The sequence below is a fragment of the Lontra canadensis genome, unplaced genomic scaffold (genome assembly GCF_010015895.1).
Source record: "Lontra canadensis isolate GAN:19392208 unplaced genomic scaffold, GSC_riverotter_1.0 scaffold65, whole genome shotgun sequence".
In the NCBI taxonomy this organism is placed as follows: domain Eukaryota; kingdom Metazoa; phylum Chordata; class Mammalia; order Carnivora; family Mustelidae; genus Lontra; species Lontra canadensis.
The window spans coordinates 10335632-10359138 of record NW_022631059.1 but is presented as its reverse complement, the minus strand read 5'-3'; the positions used below and the strand labels follow the sequence as shown (position 1 = coordinate 10359138).

Here is a 23507-nt window from a genome sequence, read left to right as displayed (position 1 = left end):
GGGTGGTCACAGCACAGCCACAATCGAGAAGACCTGTTTGACGTGGTCCTCTGTGAAGCCGGTTTCTCCCCCAGAAAGGGTCTCAGCAGCCTGAACTAGAGGAGGGCTGCTTGATGGAAAAGCTCTTCCTCCAGCCTTCTCAACAAAGACCCACACCAGATATAAGTGAGCACTTCTTAAAATGGTTTGATTTTTATTTTTTTTTAAAGTAACACATTGAGATGGCACCAGCTCGAGGCGGCGCAGATGGGGACCTGCTTAGCGCCCCCCTCCCCAGTTGCTCAGCAGCAGGCCCTGGGCCCAGTTCTGGGGCGCCCTGCAGAGCTCACGTGTGTGCACGCACACACACACGCACACACACACACACGCACACACCTGCCTTCTCGGTCACTATCAAAACGGCACGTCCCCACACCGGCAGTGCTCCGCCCTGGACAGGGACCTGCACTGGTGGCCCGACACTGGTGGCCAGATGCCTTGGGTGGGTTGAGGGGGCCTTGGCTCTCCCGGACAGTGCTACCAAATGACCGTGGCCTCCTCGTCACAGGGGCCACACTGCCCATGGGCTGAGTTCATTCCGATGACTGGAAATCTTGGGTCACGGAGAGAGGGAATTCCAGAGGCTTACGGGGCACCTCGTTTCTGTCGTTCCAGAAGCCGCTGGCGGCCCCGGCCTTTGAGCTGCCCGCGCTGTACCGCACGGAGGACTACTTCCCCCCGGCCACCGGCCCTGCTGCACTGCGGACCCCCCGCCCCCGGCGCCGGCGGGTGTGAGCCTCTGAAGCTGGGGGCCTGTCTCATGCTGTCCCTTCATGCTGTGATCCCCTCCCTTGCTGCACGTGGAACCACGGGATTCGGAGACCCAGATTCGGAGACCCATCTGGGGCCCGTGTGGCCGGGTCCGAGCAGCCACCGTGGCTCTAGGCCCTGGTGGCTGCTCGCTGCCACCAGACGCACGGCTTCAGGGTCACCTGCAGTGGCTCATCTGTCTGTGATCCCCGGTGCCCGCCGGCCTGTGAATCATCTCAATAAAGATGTCAAGAGGTCATGTGTGGTCTGGGTGCAAATGTTTTCTCGCAGGGAGCTCCTGCCACCGAGGCCAGGAGTCTGCTCGTCGGGAAGCCCCTCCCTGGGCCTTTACGTTCAAGCGAGAACAGGGAGATCCTTAGGATTTCCAGGGGTCTTCAAAGGTGCGTTGGCCTTAATTTCGTTTCAGGCAGATGAATTTCCTGCTCTTGTCCTGGAATTCCAGATTTCTCACCTTGGTGATGAAGAATTCCGGTGTGTGTGTTTGTTTTTGGAATTCCTCAAAGAGCCAAGAGTATACACACACACACAGCCAAGCTGCAGACCTGCGTTCAAATTTCAGGGAAATTTCACATAATGAACCGAGAGAGAGAGAGAGCAATATAAAAACAAGGAATAAAGCTGGATCATGACAAGTTTAGGACAGTTTTGGTGGCTCCGTAGGTCAAGCATCCAACTCTTGGTTTCAGCTCAGGCTGTGGTCTCATGGGTCTGGGATTGAGCCCCACATCGGGCTCCTTGCTCAGCGGGAGGCCTGCTTGGGATCTCTCTCCCTCTGCCCCTCCCCTTGTTCTCACATTCTTTCTCTCTTTTTCCCTAAAATAAATAAATCTTAAAAAATGTGGGTGCCTTGTTTCGAAAAAGCCATCATTTTCCTGTGGAGATTATTTTTTTAGTAAAAAACTTGTGTATGTTATTTTTTTAAATGTTTTTTAAGATTACTCATTTATATGAGAAAGAGAAAGTACGAGGAGAGGGAGAGGCAGAGGGAGAAGCAGGCTCCCCGCTGAACTGGGAGCCCAATGTGGGGCTTGATCCCAGGACCCTGAGATCATGACCCGAGCCGAAGGCAGACGCTTAACGGACTGAGCCTTCCAGGCTCCCCTTGTATACATTATTTTAAGTGACTGAGGTATAGTTTCCTCTAGGCGGAAGGTTCAAGGAATTCTCACAAACCGTACCCCGGTCCACCAGCTGATGTCGGTGATGTACTTTGTGCAATGGGCGGATGGGTGGACGGGGCCCACGTGGTGTGGTCTGTGTGTCTGGCTTCCCTGTGGCTGACACCATGCCTGTCACTACATGTTCATCCCTGTGGCTTTGCTGTACTGATCGGGACTGTTTTTAATGAAGGAAGCCCAGGGTGTTTCCTGGGCCCCAGTGCGTCCACTAGAGGAGAGCCGGGATCCGAGGGAAAGTTAATTTTTCAGACAAGCGGTGAGGACACCAGTTTCCGGAAGGCCAAGTATATGTGGCTTGCTGGTGACGCCCAGGCCCTTCTCCTTTCAGGGCCTGAAGCAGGGACCAGGGAGAGGTGAAAGGGAATGTCCTGTGACCAAGCCACAGCATTGTGAGTGTCCTAAAATAGAGACCCACCGGACTGTGGCTTAGAGCTTCTTGGCTCTGAGGTCAGCCTGCCTGGGTGGTACCATCATCTCCTGCTCACCTCAGCTGTGTGGCCCTGGGCTAGTTGCTTACCCTCTCTGAGCCCTGCTCCCTCCTCAGTGGGAATACGGCAAACAAGGGCACACATGCGCCCTGGGCGGTGTTTGTGTGGATGGCATGGGGGGACTGGTGTGAGCACTGGTCTCAGGGATGGCAACAGGCGCTACAGTGAACGGTGTTGCTATGGCGATCAGCCTGGCTGGGGAAGGGTCAACTTCTGTGCTGCTGCTCAGTTGATAGGTGGCATCCGGCAGAGTCAACAGCAAGTGACTTAGTGACTTAGTGACTAAGTGACTCCCTTAAATTATGGAGTAAGAACAGGTGGAAGTGTGCACTAGCCCTCTCTGTGTTTCACTGTTCTTGGATCCTTTCAGGGACACCCGCTTTCCCCCAGGGCAGTGAGGACAGGAGTGGTTGCATGAGAACATCTGTGGGAAGCTGACTTATGAGCGAGGACTGGTCATTCCAAGTTTGCTGGGAGTCCTGATGCCAAAGGGTGAACTTTGAGGGACATTTGGGGACACCTGGGTGGGGGGAAGGCCAGGACACAGAGCCTGCCAAATGTGACCTTTGAGGGACATTTGGGGACACCTTGGTGGGAAGGGAAGGCGAGACACAGAGCCTGCCAGCAATTCTGACCCCAGTCCTTTGCTGGTGTTCTGGAGTCACTGTCCTTGTGCGAGGCGAGCTATGTCCTGTCAGGTAGAGGAAAGCCTTGACCACTAGCTCGGGTGCAGCCTAGGAAAAGGTTCTTTTATGGGACGCCAGTAGAAAGGAGAAGGCAAATTTTCAGAAGAACCAGGCTCTTCTTCATTCAACTGCCTCCCTGCTTTGCAGTGGATGTGAACTTCATGTCTGTCAAAGCAAGAGGTTTCAAGAAGGTGGCCCACGCATTGGCAGAAATGTGTGGTTTACCCTGAACTGTTTAAAAATGTTTTCGTGTTGAGACAACTGGGTAACCATCTGGAAAAAATAAAGTGAGTTCCATACCTCACTCTGTACACCAGGAACATTTCCAAAATTCCAAATGGATTAAGGACGAGTTAGATGTATAAAATGAATTCATGTAAGAAGGCAGAAACATTGGAGAATCATTCAGCATCCAGAAGCTTTAAAGATACATTTGATTATATCAAAAAAAGTTAAATCCTCTGAATGGCAAAAACAAACCAAAAACTGAAAAAAAAAAAAAAAATCCAAACAAGTAAGAAACCCTAAGCAAATTCAAAAGACGAATGATCAAAAAGACAAGTAATGGGATGCCTGGGTGGCTCAGTCGGTTAAGCGGCTGCCTTCGGCTCAGGTCATGATCTCGGGGTCCTGGGATTGAATCCCGCATCGGGCTCCTTGCTCCGCAGGGAGCCTGCTTCTCCCTCTGCCCGTACCTGCCACTCTGCCTGCCTGTACTCTCTCTATCTCTCTGACGAATAAATAAAATCTTTAAAAAAAAAATAAAAAAAAAGACAAGTAACAAATTGGGAAAAATCTATGTGCAGCTCATTTTACAAAGGGAAAATCTCCTTAATATATAAACAGCTTCTACAAATAAATAAGAGACAAGGTAGAAAAATGGGAAAGAATATGAACAGGCATCTCACAGAAAAGAAAATGTAAAAGGCATTTTAAAACATGAAAAAATACTCAATCTCTACCAGTAAGTATGAAATAATATTGAAATTCCTCCATTTTCAGTATGTGAGGCTGGCAAACGTGAAACGTCTTGATGACACCGTCAGTGAAATTTTGAAGAAATGAGTGTTCTCATGCATTGCTAGTGAGATATGCTCATGAGGGCCGTGGGCATCACCGATCCAAATGAGAAATGTTTATGCCCTTGGACCTGTTATTCTACCTCTAGGGATTTCGCCTCCTAATAGACACACACGAGAGAAATGATAAATCCAAACAGTGATTGTCCATGTGTTGAAATAACCCAAGACTGGAAGGCACCTAAGTGTCCATCGGTAGTGGGACTGGTTCCGTCCTAGTACGTCCATGTGCACAGATGGATGGAATCCTATGAAGCCGTAAAAATGAGTTAGGAGTTCCTTATGAGCTGGTTTGGAAATGTCACCAACACACAAAAGCCAATGTGCAGAGAAGTTGCACACGATATGCTACCGTCCATGTGAGAAAGGCGCTGACGTTCCCTGGAAGGGTGCACAGAAATCTGAGAACAGTGAGTCCCTCGTCTTGAGAGAGAAGTAGACTTTTCATGTTTCCATTTTTTTCTTATCCTTTTTGTTATTTTGGTGTTTACCTCTTCAAAAAAAATTAACCAAAATCAGTTGCCAGCAATTAAAAATGAGGACAGTTGACAGAAAGAGCTGGATTTCCCGCATGTCTTTGAAAACTGGAATATAAGGCACTACTAGGCTCACATCGTTGTCAGAACTGTGAACCAAAGCCGAGTCGCCTCAGACGGCCGGCCATGCTGTTCCAGGTTTCTCTGGTATCCCAACTGTTCCGCTAATTTATTTTATCTGCCTGGCCCCTGTGGGCATCTGCATTTGAGAGCCTTAGAACCGGAGGCCCTTTGACGTGGAGAATTTACTGCAAGGATACGGAGTATGTGAAGAAATGCAGCCGGGGGAAAGTGACAGCTGCCATTGTGACAGCATTATGTGTAGTTAGCCACTGGCCCACCAGCAGGCATCTCGGTGCCCCGATTCCGAATTTCCTGGGGACAAGGGGGTGCGGTCTTACTGCAGAATGTGTGCGTTCCATGGCCCTCTTTTTGGAAGTGACTGAAACTGAGGCAGATGAAGACCTAAGAAAACTAGAGACCAATATCCCTCACGAATACAGATGCAAAAGTTCTCATCAAAATATTGGCAGGGGGGCGCCTGGGTGGCTCAGTGGGTTAAGCCTCTGCCTTTGGCTCAGGTCATGATCCCAGGGTCCTAGGATCGAGCCCCGCATTCTCTGCTCAGTGGGGAGCCTGCTTCCTCCTCTCTCTTTCTCTGTGATCTCTGTCTGTCAAATAAATAAATTTAAAAAAAATATTGGCGGACTGGACCCAGCAATGTAGAAAATGGATTATACCCCACAACCACGTGGGATCTCTCCCAGGAATGAAAAGTCAGTTTAACATCTGAAGATCAATCAGTGTAACCTGCGGTGTTCATACAGGTCAGTAACCACACAGTCATTTCCACAGATGCAGAAGAAAGCGTCTGCCAAAGTCGAGCATCCATGCGAGATGAAAGTTCTCCTTGGGTTGTAAAGGGGAGTTCCCAGAGAGCAGGGTTAGAGGCTGGGCAGACACCCCAAAAGGTGTCTACTGATAGGATTACCAGCTCTCTGGGGATGATTTGTCGACCTGGGAAGCTGGACGCAACAGGAGTTTTCCTCCCCATCTTAGAGCAAAATCTCACTTCATCTTTTTTTCCCCCTTCTGCAGAAAGCTTTATTGTTTCTAGTTGGTCCACAGCTTGAATAAGGGCTGAAGAATTTGCTTAAAGAGCTGCATGCTGACGGCACCTGGCTGACTCAGTTGTTAAAGCATGCAAGTCCTGGTCTCGGGGTGGTGAGTTCAAGCCCCGTGTTGGGTATCGATGTGACTTAGCTGCCTGGTGGTGACAGAGAGAGGCTCAGGCAGAAGCTCGGATAGTAGCGGGGCGTGGGGGGGCGGGTTGCAGAGGGGCCCTTCAAGGCCGCGGGGCTCTGGGAAGCCTCCTAGGTGTGCTTGGCCCGCTTTGTCTCTTGGTCAAGAGCACAACCGTCCTTGGCTTTGGAAGAACTCACAGCAGTTCTGCCTCGGCCCCTTTACAGACTTTCCTCTGTGAGGCTTGAAGGCCCCCTGTGGCCTCAGAAGCATCCACGTTCTTCCCAGGGAAGGTCAGCTGGACGCAGTTGAGGCCTGTGGGCGGCGCGGTGTGGCCGTGGGGCGGAGGCTGCGTGGGCCTCTGTGGGGGACTTAGGGCCCAGGCGCTGCTGGCCGCACGCAGGCCGAGTGTGAGGAGGGCATGGAGGGGAGGACTGAGCGGACCCGTGTCTGGAGTCAGGACAGGCCGCTGGCGGCCCCGCGGTGCCACATCTGACCGTGGCAGGTGGGGCCTCCTCCCCCCGAAGGACTTGCTCGTGGGGTTTGTCCCCGCCACTCTCCTGGGGAGCCGGGCCCCCGATGGAGAGGGAGCAGAGCTGGACGCGCCTGAGAACGAGGTTTGTGCGTTTCTTCCATCGGCTCATCAGTGAAAGAGCTGAGGACTCGGGGCTGGGTGGGGGGCAGGGGCAACAGGGCCCCCAACCCAGGGAGCCCATGGTCTCCTCATTGCCCCCCACCGGGACCCCAGGAGGCGCTGGGGCATTTGCTTGCACATGGGAAATGGGTTTCTGCAGGGGCACCTGTCTGGCTCAGTCGGTGGAGAATCTGTTGATCTCAGGGACCCACACTGGGTGTGGTGATAACTTAAAAAGTGGGGGGGGGGTGTCCCGGCTGGCTCAGTTGGTGGGTGACTCTTGATCTCAGGGTTGTAAGTTTGAACCCCACATTGGGTGTAGAGATAAACTGAAAAAAAAAATCGTTTTCAATTGGTTTCTGCACATAGGCCGCCTCTCCAAGCGTCGAGCTGGGGGTCCTCGGCTGTCCGGCTGGTGTTTGTTGAATGGGGAGAAACGGAACAAAAGGTCTTAGGTAGGAAGCGCGGCGGAAAGGGTGTGACTCAGGGGAGGGCTCAGGCTGTAGGCCGTGTTCACGTGTGTGTCTTTAAGTGTCTTTAAAACAGGGCTTCCCAGTCTTGGCCGCATAGAGGAATCAGCTGGGCCGCGGGACCACCCCCCACCCCGGGGGCAGGGGAGCGGCTCGGTAGAACTCCCCTGGGCATTTCAAGCTGCGGGCGCCCAGCACTGCCGTGGTGGCAGAACAGGAGGTTTACAGCGACTGGCTACCTGCGTTCCAGCAGACACGGCTTCCTCTGTCTTACATTCCCCACGAGCTTGCTTTCCCCTGAAGGGCGTAGGGGCCTCCGCGTCCGCCTCCCACCTTCCTGCATGTGGCGCGGGATCGGGTGTGAGTTGGTTTCTGGTTTGTGCTGAGCTGATTCCATCCCAGCTCCAGAGATGGGTGCTGACTGATCTAAGCCAGTCCGGGTCCTCCGAGCTCCCAGGGACTCACCGAGCTAGCTCTGACCTAAGCCCTCCAGCCACAGAGACCAGCTCAGGAATGGTCCGCTTGGCTCAAGGTCAGGACTCTTGTTCAATAGTGAGGGAAGGTGAATGGGAAGCACCGTGTGGACACCAGGGGACCGGCCTAGGATGAGTGATCATGTGAGTGGGTGGAAGGGCAGAGGACCCGAGCCCTTGCCCATACCACTGAGCATAGTTTTTATCTGTGTGTCCCCTTTATCCAGCACAGTCTGAGTTGGAGCTCCTGTTCCCTGGCAGTGACAGTCCCATTCATAAAAAAGGTGTCTGAAGCTGGGTAAGGAGAGTAAGGTCATCACTGATGGGCAAGGACTTCCCTGGGAAGCACTGTGAGCCAGAGCTGCTCCTGGGCTCTTCGGGGCCCCTTGGGATGCACTAGGAGACATAAGTCACACCAAGACACGCGGCTCCCCCAATTCTTTCAGTCTTGCCTGGGCCAAGGAGGAAGTCTCATTTTGGTGTTGGTGTGCCTTGAATCCCTCCGGTTTTCCTTTTTAACAAGCAGAGCCAGACTCAGGCTCAGAGCCCTCAGCAAGCAGTAACAGGTGGCAAAGTTTTCGTCTAACGTGTTGTATTTATTTTTACGGACGTCTTCATTAATGGCAAACTCTGCTGCTTGTCCTTTCTTGTAGAAAGAGTTTTCCTTTTCAAAAAGGGCCCTTGAGACATACGAAGTACATAAAGCAGTTGTTAGATGACCAAGACGGCAGTGAGAGTGAGCAGTGTGGGAGATGCTGCGCCGGGAAAAGCATGATGTGTTGGTTTAGAGATGGGGCTTGTGTGTCTGCATTCGCAACGGGGAAAGGCTTTAAGAGGCTCGTTTGTAGCCCAGGTTAAGGCTGCGTGGTGCATTTGGAGTGCCAGTGGCTGGGGACTCAGATGTCCTGGGTTCAAGTCAGCATCTATCTCTCCTCTGCCAGCTGGGATCTTAGGACAAGTTCATTTCTCAAACCTGGAGCTGATATTCGCTTCACAGGACTTTTTTTTTTTTTTTTGGTTGGGGGTGGGGGTTATTGGGGCACTAGGGCAGGACTATTTTGAGGACTTAAATTATCTTGGAACTTAGTACCTATCCTACTAGTCCCAGGAACACTTCAGGGATGTCGGAAAGTACTTGAATACTTGTGGTGTGTGCTGAGCTCCTAGGAAAGGTGTAGTCATGCCCCTAGCCTGGAGGATGGGTCCCTGAAGGGCAGGGCTCTGTGTTTGAGCCTCTCTTGGTTCCCTCTTCCCAGGGAACCCCACTTAGCTAGCCTTGCCAGCAGAGGCAGCCACCAGCAAGCCATGTAGGGCCGTGACCACTAATCCCCAGGCTCTCATGTCTGGCCGCTTCACATACACTCAGTACAATGTAGTACCATGTTCTAGTCCAAGTCCCAGCCAGCACAGTTCTTACAACTACATTGGGAAAGACCTTTTATTTCTAGTCTCTTATCAGTTTCCAAAAATTGAACAATTGGCTTATTGGGATATTCATTTTACCTCACTTAGTAATAAAACCTTAATAAAGTTCCAGCAAGATTCATGCAAAAGCTGGCTGAGCTTTAAATGGCCGTACAGCTCTGAGTCCTGATGGCGCTGAGCAGGTGGTGGCGCTTGGCCTCCATCACAGATCCAAGAACCTCCTATTCTGAAAAACACAGCTACAACAACTCGTTTAAATAGTGAAGATTCTGCCCTTAATTCCATTCATAGGTCATCTGCCCTGGAAATGACTATGGACCTTCCTTCCTCTGTCCTTCTCTTACTTGCACTTGAAATCATGACTGGAGGATTTCCAGGATATGCAACTTTCGCCTTATATACAAGTTTTTTGAACACAACTCCCGGCTAATTTGCAATTCCACTTAGATTTAAGTTCTAGTGAATGTTAGTTGTTTAAAGTGGAGTACATTGATGGGAAGTAGTAAAGAATTCCAGAACGGTGACCCTTCTCTGGTTCAAATTTGGATCTGTTTTCAAGCTGACCTTCTACTAGTAGTTGATAGAAAATACCTTATTTCCTAACCAGATGCACCATCAAGAATTTATCTGTGTCTTTCTAGAGCACCTCACGGTGGCCAACTGGTAACTGGTGTTTTGGAATGCTGTTTCTGAGAGGTGCGAGGACCCTCTTCTAGTTTGTTTTCTGAGGGGGGACGGGACATTTCGGTGCGACAGGCTTGCAGTTGGTGCTGACCAGGTGCGCAATAGGGTAGGTTAGAAATGAGGATCACGATGGGTAGAAAAGACCACTGCCGAAGGAAGGGCAGAGGCTAACCCAATGCTCTGTGAAACCCAGGTACTTAATACATCCTAATTCCATCAGTAAAGAGTGTGTTTTCCATTATGCAAATTAAGTGATTCTCAAGCTTTAGTAGCACAGAATCCCTGAGAGAGGATTTTGGGGCCTCCATTCCGAGGGTTTGATGCTGGCAGTCTGGGGTCAAGGTAGGGAAACCACCCCTGTATATAGCAGTACTTACTTGACAGAAGCCAAGTTTAGTGGCTTCCAGTGGTGTTTCAGTCGAGGCGCCCCGCCTCCATCACAGGTTTTCAGATCTGGCACTTGTTTTGTTCTCTCCTGAAACCCGTCTGTCTCTACAACAGGCAGGCATTTGGGTTGGATACATAACTACAGGGCAAAGGGGCAAATCCTTTTCTGCTTAGCTCTTAAGAGAGGGACAAAGTGCTGTTTGATGGAGACCAACGATGGGAGAAGAAAGTGCCTCAATGTGCTGAAAAGCGAGAGAAATCCTGCTGCTTGTTGGTCAGACTCTGGAAGTCAGGGCCACAGGAGAATCGAAGGACATAAAGGGAAGTCTCCTGGGAAGAATATTTACAGACTTGTTCAGTCTACAGTTTATAGACATTCTCTAATTAGAAGGTGGCAGGTTGCCACAGCTTTTATTTCCAGATTATTCCAAAAGCAAACAGTAGCAACGACATTCTTTTAAATGGTTTTTATTGAGACACTTTTAGGGCTTCTGCAACATGGCTGGTTGGGGATCTTTGTTTCCAGTTCTTAGGTGGCCGAATTCTTCTCCAAATGCCAACAATGCCCGTTTCTGCCACCTTAGCGAGGCAGCACACTCATCTGTCTTTGCTCAAACGTTCAAACAGGGACGTACACCCCCCTCCGCTATTCTATGCGAGTCTCCTTACAACTCCATGTAGGCCTCCTGAGCCCGGGGTTCCATCCTTCCCACCTAGTAATTTATTAGGCAGCCTTACTTCACCCCAAGGGCGAGAGGGCTTCAGTACAGCTGCTATTTACTATCCTTAAGCAAGAGAAAAGTATTTCTCAGTGCCAGTTCTTCTGATGTGATCATCTGTGGCATCTTAGTTTGGGGACGTCCTGTCCTTATTGTCATAGTGGGGGTCTACAGAATTTATCCTCCTTACAGAACAGACAACTCCAGGCCAGCCCCAAATGCCCTAAAGGTCCTGGTCTATTCTTGCACTTGCTCCTGTAGTTTTTGAGAAGCAGGACGGTACCATTTTAGGAGGTTGGTCAATTTACTTTGGTCTTGTTAATGCTTTTGTTACAGCTGTTTTTTGGAAGAAGTCTTAAAAATTATGGAAGCTAGCCACTTAAGACCTGTTTAGACCAAAGTCCCCGAGAGGTGCTTGCTCGGCTTCTGCCCTCTGTAAGGTTTGGAGCTTTCCATCACTGTAATTACTGAAAACGGTCGCCTAATACTGCCTCCCCGTACTCTTCCACTCTTCAGTCCAAGCTGCTCTTGGGAATGATGTAGTAAATACACTAGCTCCTTTGATCTTAACAGCCCTTCAGGTGTGTGATCTCCAAAGCCTTTTTAGTAGCAGGATGGTCTAGAGAATTACAACAGAAGCAGAGAGTAGTTGCCTGTTTAGTACAATTGTTCCCATTGTAAGGTGAAAACTAACATTTACTTCCTTTTAGAAGAAAGAACTGCCAGGGCATTAATACTTTGCTTGCAAATTAATGCCAGTTTGTTAACATCCTTTTATCGAGACATTTACATACATAAGCAGGCTCTGCTCCTTGACAAAAGGGGAACTGAAAAACTCAAGGATGTTTATTTTTGCAGTTAAAAAGGGGAAAGACAAAAGGAAACCAAAAGAAGTTTTAACAGGTGCCTTGAGAGAAAGCATTCTTAACGCCAGTGGTACATCTTGGTCTTCTGTTCAGTTTCCTCGGTGGCCACGGCTTCCGGCCCCGATGAAAGTGAGCCATGGCGTCGGCTGGCACATGACATAATGGACACATAGGATTGTAATTTGTAATAAAGCAAGTATTTACATTAAGCACAATACAGCAATTTATTTAGATGCTTAAAATGAATACAAAGGGAAATAAAGATCACAAAATTATACATACTACAACAGTGTGTCATATATTAGATGGTATAAATGAATACACCAGGGTGGTGTTTAACTAAAGATAAAACTAAATATCCAAAATGCAGCACTCAGTGGTTTGCTGCTTCAACACAACACACTTTCATACAGATCTAAAAGGTGTCAAAATTAGTAGCTGCAAAGTCAATTCTTGCATGTGATTTTTAGCTTAAAAGATTTCAGAAAACAGATCTGAAATGCCAGTTTTTGTTTCTGTCAGCTGTAATGTCAAGGATATTCAGAACGAGAAAAATTCTATAATACAAGAGAGTCCAGATATATATCTTATGTGGCTGGCCTCTGTTGCGAGATTGTACAAGGTTATGTGCAAAAACTAAGTCTGTCCAAAAGTCCATACTAGCGCGGTTTCAGGCTTTTGCTAGGTAAACTAGATAGAGCGTTTATTACACAGCAAGGGCAACACTAAAAAAAGAAACAAATCTAGATGGGTACACAATAACAATATCATAGGCATCACTTGAATAGGTCTAAAAGACTGTACAAATATACATTTCAACTATTCAGAATGAATACATGAAAAAAAATTGATTTTCCCCAAAGTCTACTATACACATTGGACTGGTAGCTTGAATGTTGGCCCTAGACTACCGTGTCAATCAGGGTAACGCTTCCCAAGATCATCCAACCAAGCATTTTACAGAGGGAAAGAAATGTCGAGAAGGCAGATAAACCTCTGCTTTTCCTCATGTGCGTTCGTGAGCCACCAGCTTATTGGTTTTTCACATTTATTTACTGTGTCTGTCCCAGCAAGTTCTGAAGCCGGATCAGCCAGTCGTGTGTCACAGACATGGAAGGAACCACCGGGATTAGCAGTGGCCTCGTATCCCCACAGCCCGGCGACCCAGCACTCGAAAGGCGGTACCAGTCAGAATACAGCTTTGCAGTCCTACCGGAAGGAGAGCAGAGCCGAGCCCCAGGCGGCAGCCGGTCGCCGGTGCCGGAGAAGCTGGCACTCAGGCCTGCTGGCTGCTCAGTTTCACGCCGGTCAGGCCGCCGTGCATCGGCTCGGCGACCCCGTCAGTCATGTTGTCAAACTGCTCCCCGTCCTCGCTGTCAATTGTGCTATTCTGCCACTCAATCTGTGGGTTAGATAAGCGCTCGTCATTTTCAGATGCGTTCTTCCACTGTGACTGGTCCTTGGACCAAAACCCTTCCACTTTTCCATAGGAACTATTCTTCCACTGCAACTGCTCCCTGTCGCCTTGCACGGCAGCCTTTTTTTTGGCAGCTGGCTTACTGCTTCTCGCGTCTTCACTCTGGGAAGACTCATCAGACCAGGTTCCCGCTTTCATTTCACTTGTGTTGTCCTCCAAGTCTGACACCTGTTGGGAACCGGGGCCACTCTCGGACGGGGAAGCACCGTCCTTCCACTCAACAGCGTCATCGTGGTCAACGTCACTGTCAGAGGCATCGCGCAGCAGCTTGGCCGGTTCCTCAGTCAAATGAATAGTTTCGTATTTTGAACCATCGTCCTCTTTTTGGTCCAGCTTCTCCTCCGATTCTAAAGCATCCTCAGAAATGACCTTCGGTATGTGCTCCTCCGAGGTATCGTTGGGGATTTTAGGCTCGACTTCAAACACAGGGTCAAAAGGGCTACCACTTCCATTGGACTCTTCCTCCAAATTTTCAAAACTGTCTGAGGAGCTGTCCTCTTCCTTCCCAAGGCTGAGCTTTTTGTCAGCAGTTTTACTAGCATTGACTCGGGAATCCTTCTCGTCATGATTCTCAAACAGCCACTCAGCATCAAAATCCATCTCGTGCTTCACTTTGTTTAGTTCTTTCATGTTGAAGCCCAGTAGCACACCAGGCTTGTACTTTTCACAGTCTCGGACACACTTCTTCCTCTTGTTACTAAAATGGGAAGCAATGTCACTCTTCCACAACCACAAACTGGCAGCCAGCTTCTCAATTTCTCTCCTGGTGGGATAGGGCTGTTTATTGAAATACTTCGTTAGGAAGCTTTTCCTGGCTTCATAGGAATCATCTTCATGACCCTTGGGGTCTAAAGCTAAAACAACAGGCTCCTCAGGCTTCTCTTCAAAGAAGCTGGGCGAATCACTATCATCGTCTAACTTTCGCTTTTTCAGCAAGGGAAATTCCACTTGCTCGTAAGTGCGCTTGACAGGTGCCAGGCCCGGTGACTGATTAAGCCGAGAGGGTGCATTTGTCTTATCCTGGCCATTCTGGGTCTTTCCAACACCCCTGCAGTGAACTAGATGCAAAGTGATAGTCGAGGCGGTCATGTTGCTGGTGTACACGCCAAGGCAGTGGATGCATTTGTAGGTGAGCTTTTTTTCCACGGGATGAACCGTCTGGATAACTTGGTGCCTCTCTCGTAGGTGATGGGCAAGTGCATCAGATATGGGTCCTTTTAGGATTGAAAAGCAAAGCGGGCAAAGGGTTTTCCCAACATCTTTTTTATAGGGTACTGCAGCTTGAGGCGAACTTTTAACAGGGATATCTGCCTTCTCCTGAACTTTGGGCTGTGGCTTTGGAGGGACCGGAGGGTTATTCTGGGCATGGTAAGCAACAGATTCAGCTGGGGCATCCCTCAGGTTGTATGTGGTTACAAGGAGATGGATATTAGTGTGGCTACCCTGCTGCAATGTCAAATCAAAGCTCAAAGTAGAATCTGTTTTAGGTCCCATCTCTTCATCAATGTGAACCATCCGCATGTGTGCTGCCATCTTTTCCACGTCATTGAAAGTTGAACGGCAATATGGGCAAGACAGACCATGAATTAACATGTGGTTGAGCAGGGTATCTGTGGGCAAATAGCGATTACAGTAGAGGCATTTGCTAGTAAAATTGTGTATTTTCATAATGTAGTTGGCTACTGCTGGGACTTTCTCAGCTTTATGTTCTTTTTCGAAGTGCACACTATAAACATTTTCAGGAAAAAGCTCATTACAGATTGTACATATTTTCCACTTTTGAGTTGAGGAAGTATTGGCTGGGGGAGGGCCCGTGGCAGCTGCAGTAGGTTTGGAACTGGACTGACCTAATACTCTGGATGCCTGTGACTGGGAGAGGGAGGGAGACTTTAACTGGCCTGATGAGAGAGAAGAGGCATTAGCAGACTGCAGGGAGTATCTTGCTGGTGCCTGGGACCTCTGCTCTGACCCAAGCCCGTAAGATCTTCCATTTCCACTCGGAAGTAGCTGCTTCACAGACTGAGACTGCTGAGGGATGGAGACTGGTGCATTGCCACCTAGACCTAGTCTCATTGACTGACCAACACCATAGCCCTGGCCTACAGATTTGACTCCGTAGTTATTCTGCTGTAGGTGAACATTGGACATCATGTTGACTCCTGTAGAATTTAAGTTAGGCTTTGGTATTGAGAGTCGATTTACCATCTGCTGTGATGGCAAAGACCGGACATTTCCAGAAGCAAGGGAACCAATTCTTGATTGGAGTCCCATGCCCTTCTTCTCTTGAGGTTTGGGAGCAATTAGCATCAAGGGTTTAGATCGGGGAACCACCACATTTGTGTGCCCAATCATGGCAGTGACCTGATAGCCTATGCGTTCATGGTCTTCGATGACGTGTTGTACCAAAGCTTCGTAGGACTTTGGCATGAAAAGGCATCTCTTGCAGTGAATACTACTCTCTTCCCGGGCATTTGAACCTAAAGGGACTGCACCGTTGAGTGACTTCTCACCTGCCTTTGCTATGTAAGGCGCCGCCACGTGCTGAAAATGTTCCCTGTAAATGTGCTTCCTAACGATTTCATACAGAGGATCTCGGTAAGTGCACTTCTTACAGTAATAAACAGCTTGTTCTACACTGTCAGCCTGCTTAGGTTTAAGGCCGTCATTTTTGCTTTTATCTTTGAAAGTGCTGAGGCTGCTACTTGGTGCGCTGGCATTTGGAGCATGAAATATTTTAATGTGTGTTTCCAAAGTCTTTTTGTCTGCATTGAAGGTACAGTAAGGGCAATTAAGGAGAATTCTATTTTCAAAGTCTTCACTATGGACATTCCGGAAATGACTTTTGTAGGCAGAGAAGAATTTTGAAGAAAACGGACAAGCACTGCAGCAAAAAGGTTTTGTCCGGTAGTCCTAAAGAAAAGACAAAACCTGGAATCAGAATGCCACTTCAGAAAAGATAGTAACAGGTTCTAGATTTTCTCCCCCAGATGTTCTCTATTTTTAAAATAGAGAAATAATGCTATTTTTAAACCTGAAACTCAAATGCATCGATATTTTTTTTTCCTTTTGCAAAATTAAATTGTTAAATACAAATCCAAATGAGAAAACTGTTTTAAACCAAATAATTTTATTTGGGTCCCAGAGTATTAAAAAAAAACCTCAATTCCAAGCTTCCCCTCAATGTTTAGAAAAGATCAAAGTCATATTTGCTGATTGGTTTTAGAGAAGCCAAAGACAAATGGCTTCAAAGATAAACATTTTACAGTTAGAAATGAAAAAATAAACACTGTGAAATCACGCTCACTCTTGCAAAAGGTTCCAGATTTACTATTCTGCGAAAGTCAGGGCCCAGAGTGCTATAGCACCATTAGGCAGTAGGACATAAAGATACACCTTTCACCCCTCCCATCATGGAAAATCTTCAAAAATCTCAAAACATTTCTTCCCTCTGATCGAAGTGCAGTGTAGTATTTAGATTTCATTACTGATCAAAAAGCTACTGATTTGAAGGGCTGGCTTTCTTCTACAAGCCATGGTCTCTCTTCTCAAGCAAGAGCAGCTTCAAAAGAACTAATGAAGTGCTAGCCGCTTTGATTCAAATTAAGAAGTTAAATAAAAATTTCCCATAGACTATGAGGAGTGCATGATGTTAAAAATCCAATGAAGTACTGCAGAATATACTGGTATCAAAGAGCAACTTCCAGAATTATGCTCATTAGCATTTGTGCAGTTTGTCCTTTGAAGACCAGTGAAACACAAGCAGGGCAAGAGATTATCTTTTCTCCCTAGAAGCCTACTTTGTTTCACATACTGGTTTGACACAAAATAAAATAAATACTCTGCTTCTCCTTAAAGCTCAATCCCCTATTCAGTGTTAGAATGTGAAGCTCTGGGATTTGTTAAACCAAATTAAGTGACATGTCCCAATGGAAGGCTTTTACATTTGAAGACTTCAAGGTGCATATATTTTTTTCCTGGGGTATGGATAAGAAAAAACCAGGTAACTATACTCTCAAATTTCTGAGGCAGTAAAAGTACTTCCACAATTTAAAATCTTTGCCCAAGTATAAGAGATCAATAATTATAGAAATAGGGGCACCTGGGTGGCTCAGTGGGTTGCCTCTGCCTTCGGCTCAGGTCATGATCTCAGGGTCCTGGGATGGGGCCCCACATCGGGCTCTCCGCTCAGCGGAGAGCCTGCTTCTCCCCCACCCCCCGGCCTGCCTCTCTGCCTACTTGTGATCTCTGTCGGTCACATAAATAAATAAAATCTTAAAAAAAATAATTACAGAACTACAGTCACTACTGAAATAGGTAATGATAAAGTCTGCAGTTATAATCACTTCTCCCTGTGGAACAGAAACCACTACCTATACCACCTTCTCTGTTACATCTTTACCTCCTGATACTTGCTGGCATCACTGGTGCCTTGGACTACCTAAGAGTGTTCTTAATTCCAATTTGAAAGATTTAAGTGACACCTTTCTGTCACTACTGTATTATAAAGCCACCCATCCCCTTCCCCATGTGCTGGCTTAGCAACCCCAGAGGTTGGATGATACCAACACAGAAAAAAACCACCTTCTCGAGAAATAACATGAACTGCGACAGACACAAAAAAATGACGGATGGCCTAGATGAACAGAATATTGGAGGGTACATTTCAGAAACAGAAATAGAAGAGCAAAAGTACTGCTGATATACAGTACACCTTAGACCATTTAAGTAACAAAATTTCCCATTATTACACTTTAAAGTTTTAGTCCAATGACAAAAAAGATTCTTCCTAGTTCTCGCTGCCACTTAGGAAAATTGAAATAATCAACTTTGATATTTTCCACACAAGGTTACTGCCCACAAAACAATGCATCACTATGAGAGGCCTAGAGCTAAAAAGGGAGTACAGCAAGGAGGTTGCCATTTGGGGGAGTCCCCTATGCTACTTACCTGATTTTTTGTAAGTGAAGGGTCCCACAGTCCTACATCCTCCCATGTAGTGTTTTTCAAATAAAAGTCATTAGGTTCAAACTGTTTAAAATCCTAGAAAAACAGTGAAAGAAGTTTACAAAAACATAGTGATATCAACTCTAGCCCAACCTTACTTATAAATCCCATCTCTTAGCTAGAACTGGGAAGACACACAGAAAAACCAATCCCACCAAGAACTAAACTAGGAATGATAAGGCTCAGGAAATAAAGGCATACGAAGTTGTATTCAACATTTCCTAACAACCGAACATTCCCCAAATGGTCAGCTAGGTTTCCAAGGAAACCACTGGAAGTTCTAATAAAGTAAAAACTTCAGCCACGTAGTAATGCCAAAGCTTCTTTCATGAGAGTATTGTAACTCCTCAGTTGTAGCATTAGAATGGAGTGTAAGCTAGCAATGTTTGCTTACAGCACCATGGATGTGATATTCTGTTTCTGAGGGGGACAAAGGGTGGAAATGGATGGGGAAGAAAACTCAGGATTTCTAAACCCACAAAAGGAAGAAAGCTATCCGAAGAAAAGCAAGCAGTACTACGTTAAATTTATACTCTTACGTAAAAATTTAATGGCCCGTTTCCCCCCAGGCCAGGAAGATACAAAGTCTCAGGAGAAAATTCCCCTTGACTCCTAAAAGGTTCACAGTTCAGTGTGGGAAAATCAAGCACATATAAATTCCACAGTATGTAATCGGTGTAATAATGGCAGGAACACATCAAATGCAGGATAGAAAAGGCACCTTAACATTGGCATTATTTAGTCTTGTGCAGATTATTCCACTGAGTGCAAAGTGGAATGAGATGGACTGTTTTATCGGGCAGATCTGCCTGAATTTGAGGGGATGGAGAGGCAGTGAACTTCCACACTGGGGATAACGTAACTAGAGAAGCCCACTTTTGAGAAGCTTCAGTCTTCATGAAAATACCCCCCCCCAAGTATTATTCATGGGAGTCAGGAAAAGAAAATCTGTTGCATGAAGGAAATTACTTTTTAACTTTCAATTCCATCCAAACAGTTCCTGAATGCCTATTATGTACCCAGCACTGTGCTAGGTGCTGGTTATACACGGAGGGACAAGGTAGTTACGGTTCCTGGCCAGATGGAACTTAAAGGCTAGTGGGGAAAACAGCTTTAAATATTTCAATCAGAGGCTCTGACCAACTAAACCGCAAGACCTAGAGTAATGAGATCTGGAAAAGGAGGAGACCAGTACACTGGCTATCCCACAGGGCTGCTACAAAGCTCAGAAAAAAGGTCAGAAAAACAGTTTGCAAAAGTCCAAACTGTTATACAAGGGGGAAGATAATAGTGTATGATGGGTCAGAAGGGCCAACAAATGCTCGTCCTAAGGAAAGAGACAACAAGCACCCAAACCACCGTGCCTCACCAATCAGAAGGTCAACCAGAACACTCAGGCATATCAGAACGAGAACAGGCTCTGGAGCCTGCAGACAGACCCGACCACACGCTCAGCTGGGAGGTGGACCTAAATCGTTACTGGTTCTTCATTGTAAACTGGAGATAAGAATTCCTACATCCCCCCCCAGGGGCTGTCCTAAGAATGTGAAATTAGAGACAATTTTAAAGCACCTAAAATGTCTGACATGTTACACCCTCACCAGTAGAACTGCTTTTGCTTCATGATGCAAAGATGAAAAAGCCCATTTCAGGGAGAAGGGAGCAAGTTAAGTCAACTGAGAAGGCTCGGGTGAAGCTGATGCTGCAGTTACAATTCAGAATCACGACTAAGAATTAACCAATCCCGGCTGCTGACACAAAGTAAGGGATCAGAAGCGGAGTCATGTTAAAATTTAAAAAATGGCATGCTACTTACTTCTATGTGTTCTTTACAGTATTCCAACCCAATGTCACTAAGTATTTTTTTCACAGTTTTCCGGGCTTTTCTTAAACTGCCAAGATTGTTGACAGGAAGTTGGAACATAGTTTCTATTGGAAAAAAAAATTTAAGTCAAGTCAAAACACGTACAACTTGTAATATTTCCTACTTCCACTGATGGTAGGACCACAAACCCTGGCCCGCTGACAAAGAAGGAGAGTAGATACCCTTATCTAGTATGCTCCGATTACTTATAAAGCAGACAGGCAAAGTAAGTGCTCTCTGATCTTTTCTATTTTTAACAGGGTGCTTTATGTTATATATCAAACTGTGGGTCTAATCTGGCACAATTCTAATTAAGTTCATCACCAAACTGGTTTTTTTAAAGTTGAGAGGTTAATAATACCAACCGATTATCTTAAAATTGAGTGTTAGTGCTTTTCTCCTTGTGATGTTGAGCCTCTGAAAATAGAAAAATGTTCACCATTTCAGCATCATTATCACAAAATTTTGAGTGCCGGGGAAAATAATTTTTTGTTTTCTGGGAACTGTCCTGCATATTGCTAAGAAATATCCTTTAGTGTTTCCAACTACTACCCAAACTAAAGACACTACTGGTTGTGTTCCTAGCCCTCCAGCCAGCAGGACCCCTGGACAAAGGCACTCAGCATCAGGGCAGATGATGACTGTGTTACAGACTTTAGGGGATCCTCTTGAAAAATGAAAAGCTTACATGTACGTGTGAAGGAACTGAAAAATTCTTTAAACGACCTAATACATTAAAAGCACAAATTTAGGTCCACTTCCCCCAAGTTCCTTAAAAAACAAAAGTTAAAATAAAATTAGTATTTGTATGGCTTCTACATGACCATAAATGTTTCTTATAAAATACGGTAAGAATTTATCATCCATGTAATAATCCAAATAAATTTTGTAGAATATTAAATAGTTCCAAAAACCAAAACCAGTGGCAAACCCAAAAGCCAAAGCAATAGGAATTAAAGTTTAATACACACAAATCTGGTTTTCTGATTAATAAAGGCTGTTACTCTATAATACCACTACCATTTGTAAGTACAACCATAATCAACTAATCCAAATGCAATACAGTATCATGTTACCTCATTTATTATTCTAATCCAAAAATCAGTATTAACTATGAAAAATGGAAAAGAGTAAAGCCTACCAAAACAAACAACTCCTACAAATTCTGAATTTGGATGTCATCAGAACTGAGAAGTTTCAAGATATTCTACATGAAGTACAAAGTATAACTGAGGCCAAAAAAGAAATGCATTTCACTAAAAAACACTGCTTACTCTTCCCATCCTCAGCAGCTAAGAAGCATGACTATGTGTCCTTCACACTCTCTGCCATCCAACAATCTGCATATTACTTAAGAGTGGACTCAGAAGTCACTTTGGTTACAAATTAATGTGCATTCAAAGACAGATCCATTATTCCTTGTGGAAATTTTACTGCTAAATTGTTTTAAACCATCTTTTTGAAAGTATTAGATCAATTGCTGCTTAATGAAACTTCCCACAACCAGGTCACTGAGAGAAAACCACCCGACAGCAATGTTTCAGGCTAGTTCTGAAGAGCCCAGGCACCAAAACAGATGCCCACCAACGCCCAAGTTTGAGAAGAGACATCTTGTTTCTCTATTCATTTCATAAACTCTCTGCGGGCCCAAATCCAGCAGTTCTTTTGGAACTTCCCAAGTCAGTCCTGCTTCACTTAAGAGGAGAGATGAGCCCAGAAGGCAGCCACTGGTTTTCCCCGCCTTCTGGTTATATGCAGCTGAAAATCTCAGCAGAAACAAATACACAATGGTTGGGAAATGTCGCCACCACTGAAGACCCCAGTCTATACAGAAAGCACCCAGGGAGTTAAACTGCAGCCAAGGATAAAGGAAAACTCATTCTCCTATGGGCAATACATCAGGCTTTCTCAGTGCCCACCACCCACAGCTAACCAAGTTGTCTTAAGCACCTCCCTGCATGGTAGGCACCCAGTTTATACACCTACAGTTCTGGAAATGTCAGTATGTTCATAAAGGAGCTTCGTTACAAGAAACTTGGAATTTATAAAATGTGGTATTTCAGCCATGGAGTAAATCTCAAGTCTACTTAGGCTGAATTAAACAGGCATATAAATACTGAACACTGCTTACCAGAAAATGTTGTACAAAAAAAATTTTTTTTAAATCATTAGCAACTAGGAGGAATCTAAATTAAAGTTTACACTGAAAGATGTAGAATTAAATTATTGGCATTGTTAATGGATCTGGGGACTTCTCTTTGCCCTCTCCCCAGAGAGAGGTACCCTCTATGTATTTGTTTATGGAGGTCACTTAAGATTTTGTCCATCTGGGGCTAGAGTAACTCATTCGTTCATGTGTGTTAGCATCATCAAAAGCATTTACAAAGACTCCTGTTTTTTAAGTAAAACTTCATAGAACAGGTACACAGTGTTAGAATGTAAGCAAAGAAGGGTCCCTCCTGCTCTTATCCTTCTGCCATGGAGCTCCCCTTCTGTAAGGGGCCACTATTCTATCAAGCTTTTCTGCAACAAGCCAAAATTCAACTCTGTGAATGTTAGATTATGGGTGACAAGATAAAGAACTCAAGGGCCCTACAGGTTGTTTTCCCCAGCCTCTTGCTTGCTGTTAAGAAAGAACTTCGGGGCACCTGGGTGGCTCAGTGGGTTAAGCCTCTGCCTTCGGCTCAGGTCATGATTCCAGAGTCCTGGAATGGAGCCCCGAATCAGGTTCTCTGCTCAGCGGGGAGCCTGCTTTCCCCTTTCTCTCAGCCTGCCTCTCTGCCTACTTGTGATCTCTGTGTGTCTCTCTCTCTGTCAAATAAATAAATAAATAAATAATCTTAAAAAAGAAAGAACTTCAAGGGGTCCCTGGGATCAAGGCCTGCATCAGGATCCCTGCTGCGAACGGAGCCTGCTTCTCTTTCTCCTGTTCCTCCTTCCCCACTCCTTGTTCTGTCAAATAAGTTTTCTTTTAAGAAACAACTTCAAATCAACAGCTGGCTTCAGGGTTCATCAATGTTATCTGTTTGATTCATACTTAAGAACTTTTACAAGAATTACTCCTGGCCCTCAGAAGTAATTCAAAAGAATTACTTTTGGCCCTCAAAAGTCCTCTAATTTAGGAATGTGAACAAGGGGCCCATATCATAAGTGACTGAGGGGCAGGAACCGAGTAAATAGGAATCAACTGTTTGAGATTAAGGGCTGATCCCTCATTTCTGAATAGAAAGAGGGCTAAAACCAAAATATTTAGAATAATTACTCTTAAGTAGGAAGAGCCTTTAATGTCAAAAATTGCCAGAAGATGGGCTTTCTCTCCAGATTTGTCTCCAGGTCCTTTCTCTTAAGCCTCCTTGTTTGTCAGAATGGCCATTTTCACCAGGTCAGCACCATTATCCCAATACCAAGGGGAGCTCCTCTAGTCAAACCAAAAACCTTTCAGCTCACGGCAAAAAAGGGGAAAATATCCAATTTAATAGACTGGA

General features: G+C 46.1%; 2 protein-coding genes across 8 annotated transcripts in view; one reads left to right on the top strand and one right to left on the bottom strand.

Moving 5' to 3' along the window:
• BCAS4 (breast carcinoma amplified sequence 4) overlaps positions 1–1048 on the top strand; it is a 55529-nt gene extending 54481 nt beyond the window's left edge. Inside the window, exon 5 of the mRNA XM_032878978.1 lies at positions 655–1048. Coding sequence (XP_032734869.1) covers positions 655–774 — 120 coding nt within the window. The 3' untranslated portion in view covers positions 775–1048. The remainder of the gene's footprint in view (positions 1–654) is intronic.
• A 10828-nt stretch (positions 1049–11876) lies between these two features.
• Positions 11877–23507, bottom strand: part of ADNP (activity dependent neuroprotector homeobox) — a 34829-nt gene continuing 23198 nt past the window's right edge. For 5 of the 7 annotated variants that reach the window (XM_032878973.1, XM_032878971.1, XM_032878968.1 and 2 more), the window contains 3 exons: positions 19975–20087; positions 18102–18194; positions 11877–16064 (listed from right to left, as the gene is read on the bottom strand). In XM_032878973.1, the coding sequence (XP_032734864.1) occupies positions 12954–16064; positions 18102–18194; positions 19975–20082 (3312 nt within the window). In that variant the 5' untranslated portion in view covers positions 20083–20087 and the 3' untranslated portion in view covers positions 11877–12953. Of the gene's footprint in view, positions 16065–18101; positions 18195–19974; positions 20088–20387; positions 20440–23507 lie in introns of all 7 variants that reach the window. The other 2 variants (XM_032878970.1, XM_032878974.1) reach the window with 2 other exon arrangements.